The sequence below is a fragment of the Quercus suber genome, unplaced genomic scaffold, assembly GCF_002906115.3.
Source record: "Quercus suber isolate HL8 unplaced genomic scaffold, Cork oak 2.0 scaffold_98, whole genome shotgun sequence".
Classification (NCBI taxonomy): domain Eukaryota; kingdom Viridiplantae; phylum Streptophyta; class Magnoliopsida; order Fagales; family Fagaceae; genus Quercus; species Quercus suber.
The window spans coordinates 668,512-674,707 of NW_027069563.1; the positions used below are offsets into that span (position 1 = coordinate 668,512).

At 34.7% G+C, this 6,196-nt stretch overlaps 1 protein-coding gene across 2 annotated transcripts; it reads right to left on the bottom strand.

Annotated features, from left to right (window-relative positions):
- On the bottom strand, positions 1-6,196 carry LOC112036576 (mediator of RNA polymerase II transcription subunit 10b-like; the record flags this gene model as incomplete). 2 transcript variants are annotated; one of them, XM_065774783.1, is given in 6 exon segments in its annotated part: positions 1-90; positions 226-328; positions 441-521; positions 615-888; positions 2,587-2,648; positions 5,844-6,196. In XM_065774783.1, coding segments are annotated over 4 exon segments (501 nt in total), but the record flags the coding sequence as incomplete, so codon positions are not given.

Below are 6,196 nucleotides of genomic sequence, written 5' to 3' on the forward strand. Positions count from 1 at the left end.
AGCAGCAGAGGCTGCACGTATCTCTCTATAAGATTCAACTTCATCAGGAAATGTTTGTTCAAGTTCTTCCATAAGATGTTTGCGTAAACCCTGAAAAAATATGTAAGGTCAAAATAAAACCACAAATAAACACAAAATCCAATATTAAATCTCAAATTTACATGAAGAAATGGAACTGAAAATAAATAATTATATAAATATGTCATATCAGGAAAAAAAAGCAACCTTAAAGGCATCAGTTTTGCCTTTGGTGATCTGATTCTTGGCAATACAGCTGTTTATGACATCCCTTGTGAATTCATCTGGATTCTTTCCATCATCAATTAAACTAAAAGAGAAAATAAAATATAAGCAATCAGAAGTAAAGAAAACCTGAATTAAGTTCTAAAACACCATTTGTAGTTGAAAAAAAAAAAGGCTAATCATGGGAAAAGACTCACTTTAGCACTTCCATAGGAATTTGAATGTTGCACTTCTCAGCTAATTTAACCATGTTGTCAAGCTCCGTGACAAGAGAATTGCTGCAAAACCAAACCCACAGTGGTTTATGTCTTAGAAAAGGAAGTAAAAAATAAAAAGAACTAATTGCAATAGATAAGACAAAAGAAACATACAGGCGATGGAGAAGAGGAAGCTGAGAGGCAGCATTGAAGGAAGAGACAGTAAGGTAGAGCTGGTGAAGAAGGCCCAAAGTTTTCTGAATAGAGTTGATGACATGGTTCAGGTTCTGCTTTGGATTGTCCACAGCAGGTGTAGCTGCCGTATCATTGGTTTGGGAGATCATCATCCCATTGCCACCACCAGCAGTTCCTGCTGTTACAGCACTCTGTGATGAATCCATTGTTGTATTTTACTTCAAAAACCTCACTAAGACTTTTGAAAATATATCTGTTGCAAAGAAATAAAGAATGTACAATATGATTATAAAGAAATTAAAAGTAGACAATTAATTGTTAAACGATAACTTTCTGCAGATATCAAAAGTTTTAAGGAAACCATAAAAATAATTCAATCAATAAAATAATGAACATGCCTGAATATATACCAAAAAAAAAAAAAAAAAAAAAGGCGCTGTCTTAAAGGTGTATTCAAATGGATTTTTATCCAGTCCTCTCATTCAATTTCCCATTACTTAGGAAGCAAAAGATTTTTTTTTTTCATAGGTAAAAAAATTATATTTAGAGGAAATTAGTCCATTGAAGAAATGAAGTAGGCAAAGAAAATATGTACAACAGAATGAATTCCCTAGAAGTAATTAGCCACACACATGACCAGTCAAACAAAGTTCCGGCAAATACAGCTAGGAGCTTGTACCTGGGAAGCAAAAGAATTTTAAGAGAACAAAGTTGACTCAATTAATGATTTAATAATTATTTTAAAATACCATCATATATTAAAGGGAAAATTACAGCACCCTCTCTTGAGGTTTTATGAATACACTACCGGGGAACGTTTCATGAAATGACACTCCCCCCTCCTTTAAAGTTTGTATAATTGCAACAGTAAAGTTCATAAGCTCACAAACTGTTATTTTTATTAACAGGATATTCCATTTTTAAAACAGAAACAGATTCTTACCCAGACAATGCACAAAATGACACTCCCCTCTCTTGAGGTTTGTGGATGACTGATACTCCCCCTTAAGGATGTATAAATTAATAGGAATCTTTTTAAAAAATAGAAATATTCCATTCATGAAAACTAAACTTTTACATTTATAAAGTAAACCATGAGTGGCATGTTATAGAAATATTCCATTAAAGCTCATGTCATGACCCAAACCCAAATTCCGGATTTGAAACCATGAGTGGCATGTTAATATCAAGCCTAAACTTGATACACTAAACTTGTATGCATTTTTTTTTTTACTTCTTACTACTTGCTAGTCAGTGCATTTAACCTTAACCTTTTTTCTCCAATGGATAACAAAGCCTCAAAACTTATTAACATCATAATCATATTTCATGATTTAACATCATAAAAGACGTTTCCTATTACTTTAAAACATAATTGTTGATAAGTAAATAATTAATAATTTTCTTTACCATAACATAAAACATAATTACTTATAATGCAACTTTGGTAAATCTGTCGAGTAAGCATGTAAAGCATGAAGCATCCAACCCTCTTGGGCCAGGCATCCAATAGTCCCCACCATGTCAAGTATTCCCAAGTACATACATGCTCGCATCATCAATCACAAATGGCCTTGGCCACTCATGACGATCCTTCATCAATCATAGAGATGATCAGCATCCACCCAAGTTGGTCTTGACCAAACAAAGGTAGGCTACTTCATTCAACTCACAATTTGGCCTAGGCCACATTCCATGGAAAGCCCGTACCATTATCCCTACCGGAGAAGTTCAGAACATACCATATAACTTGACCATAAAACAATCCTTGCTTCTCAAACTTATCATTTTCATAACATTTAAATGTGACATCACATATCCACTAATTTAATTGTATAATACATAATTATGTACACAATGTTCTTATCAAAATTAAAATAATTTAATGAAATATCAGCTTCTCAAATCATGTCATGACCTTCCAAATATTTAAAAACATAATTTCCCTTACCTCAGAGCAGAAGAAACGCAGGCCTAAACTTGAAGAAGCACAATCCTGGGTACTAGGAACACCTAATCCAAAGATTAAAGCTCAATATTCTTTGTTCATTAATTTAAGGAAAATCAAAATATAACTCTTAACCTAAAACACTCATGCAACTCAAGAAAATCCTAAACCACCTAAAGGAGGTTCCCCAAAAAGCAACTTACATACATCAAACATTTAACGCCCTACTTCAAAACATGCAGTTAACAAAGCAATATCACACATCATTCAATAAATCGAGAATTATTACAATAGAGGTAGTAAAGCTTGTGCCTTTCCTTTGGGAACTATAAATAAACAAAACGTAGGAATAATAAAATTCAACAAAGTAGTAACTGAATCACATAAGGTAAATACAAACAAGAAACTACAAGTCTTTTAAATTACATCTGAGGCATAAGATTATACAATCTGGGAGGCTTTATCAATAGCTCACATTACAATAACAATAGCTCCAACGACGGAAAGAAAAGAATACCCCAGCAACTACCTATCGAATGTCATAGTCAACAAGAAAAGAATACTTTGGCAACTTTTACCTCCGCAACTCGGTCTTCTTTGTTGCACTTCTTCAATTCGAACCAAATTTGTAAGTCAAATCAATTTTCTGTTCCTTTCTTGAATTTTCCCATGTATGTACATATATAACCTTTTCCTTTTACACTAAACTGTCTAACCCTCCCCCATTGTTTCTCTCTCTAACTAAATCTCTCAGTTGGAGCCTCTCTCTCTCGCTCGCTCAAGTGAGTCCTCCCAAAGATCTGAGAAAACAACAAACATAACTTCAATTTGTACTCCTATATTTTCTTATTTCTAGGCAATTTATCTCTGAATTTTCTTATTTCTTTATATATACACATTTCTTTATTGGTCTCCAATAATCTTGATATTTTGCAAGTATACTACAACTGTATAATCCACTGATTGATATGTCAAATTACTTGTTTAGCATCGCAAAGAGTTACTCTAGCTGTAACTTGAACATGACCTATATATGGGTTTCTTGTACCTATTTTTGGGTTCTATTCTTGTTAGGTTGGTTTATTATTATTCTTTTTCCCAATAAATTAGCTGAATTTCATTCAAGAAAAACACTTACAACAGTAATGAGATAATCCCATTAACACTTACAATTCAGGAGCACAGCTAACAGAATCCTAAACTACATTTAAGAACTGAGGAAGATATTTCCCATTTACAGCATAGGAATTTGTTGCAGATAGTGTTTTTGAAGCCTCATTCAGATTGGACATGAGTATTTAACTTCCCATTTTATGTCCTAGATAATGGACTCTTCACTCTTTAGATTCCCAGCATGGATTCTGGCATTACACTGGATCCAAAGATGATACATGACTACCTCCCAGCTCAGCTTGCATAACACTTCCTTAAGATTATTGCCCTTCAAATTATGCAATCCCCAATTGACCACAGCATCCCAACAACATGCAGGATTTCCACAAGGCAGTGTACCATCACTTCACTCCATATGCTTTTAGAAAATGATCATGTAATCAAAGAATAAATGATCTCTGCTCTCCAAGACCCTTCTAAAAAAAATCCAGTATTGCCCCATTGAAGGAACCTATCATATGAGTGTGAAGTCTACTTTTAAACACAAGCCATCCATGAAAGCATGCTTCAATATAGCTCTGAGAAACCAAATTAATTTCCACCATGGAACTGTTGCCTTTTCACTCTAACTGCACACCAAGTCATGGCACAATTGAATTAACCTTTCTTTGGGGTTAGCCACATAGGCTAGTCTTTATCTCTATTCTCAACCAGGCAAAATTGTCTTTGAATGGCTACAAACTCATATGATCTCTCAGGTTTTCATCTCCAATCCCCATCCCTCAACATGCTAGCCGGCTTTGTATCCATACTACTAGCAGCATCATAAATGACCCTAGGTAAAAAAAAAATTTCATATAAAATTCCATCTGGGTGCCACAAATCATGCCAAAGGAAATTTGGGATCATCTCCAATAGAAAATTTCAGATATTTCTGCCAATCCTCTTAACTTCAGTAATTTTCTCCAACCCCATGTACTGTCTTGGGTGCCCTTACACACCAAAAGTCTTCCCCTTCAATATGTTTTATATGAACCCATGCCACCCAAATTGAACTTGTTTGAGCAAAAAGGTTCCAGATGTGTTTCGAACAAGCCAGCTTATTCCACTCCTCAATCCCCTTCAAGCCTAACTCACCCTCCTTAGAAACACAAATGCCTTCCCAAGCAACTTTGGCATTACCTGCTGCTTCATCAGGACCATTCTACAAAAATTAGTAAAGCTTTTGTTCAACAATCTTAATGGTGATGTGGAATAATCTTAATTAGTAAAGCAAACTTGGTTGCAGCAAATCCTGCATAATGGCGATGTGGCAGCGTATTAGAATGACACCTGTCAAGACTATTTTAATCACTTCCAAGTTCTAACGAGACCTTTCACCTCAATCACTTTATCACAAAAAGACCATGACTCTATAGCGATCAAGCAATGAATTAACAAGCAAGCATGCATGAAAGCTTATTTCAAGTTGCAACCATGATCCTGATGTCTACCAAACTTACATTAGGCATTCAAATCAGTCATGTGTTTTCCTATGACACGTAGATTTCATACTTTGCAACAACAAAAGTTAGACAAACTTTGATATAAAATTGATCAGACCCATAAGCTGTAAGCAATCAAATTTTATTCAACACAAAAGATTAAGAGTTACGCCCATAAAGCCACAACCAGCAGATGCCATAAATAAAATATAATATAATAATAATAATAATCTACAACTAAACAAACAAACTAACTAAATCCCGATACAACAAATCAGCTTCTAAACACAACCAAACTAGTACAACAAATCAACAGCTACCACCAGTAATCACTACCCAACAAAAACCATCGGCTATTAAACACAATTCCAGCAGCACTCTACGCTACATAACTCAACTAAGATCAGGCCAAACTCAATTATCCAAGCTTTAAAAATAAAATTAAGAAAATCAAAATTCTAAAAACAAATTTAAGGAAATGTGTTAGTTACCCACACAAAAAGTTAAAATGAATTATATCAATTTTCGATGAATTGTCAGTGTAAGAAAAAGTTTTAATTTACCGAATCTCCCAAAATAGAAGAAATTGTATGATTTACCCACAGCAAACCCTAAAATCCTCAAAAATAATAGACGGATTTGGAGGTCTGTTAGGTAACAAACCTAGAAAAATTCTGAGTTGTAGTCTTCATCTTCGCCACAGAGATTTCTATCAAAAGAAGGGGTTGAAGCGGTGGTTCTTGGCGGCTAAAAGGTGGTGATGATTTTTCTTTTTGATTTGGTTCTTTCTGCCCCTGCTGCGTGTGAGAGAAAGAGACAGGAGAGAGAAACAGTAGCGTTAGGTTAACGGAACGGAAAATTTGATTAAGATAGTCTTGACAGGTGTCATTCTAATACGCTGCCACGTCACCATTATGCAGGATTTGTGTAACGTTGTGGGATTTATCCCCGCATCCTCTGTTCTGAACTTTTGTCATGGGCATTTGAAGTTTAGATGGAGGTGGTCTTATGTCTTA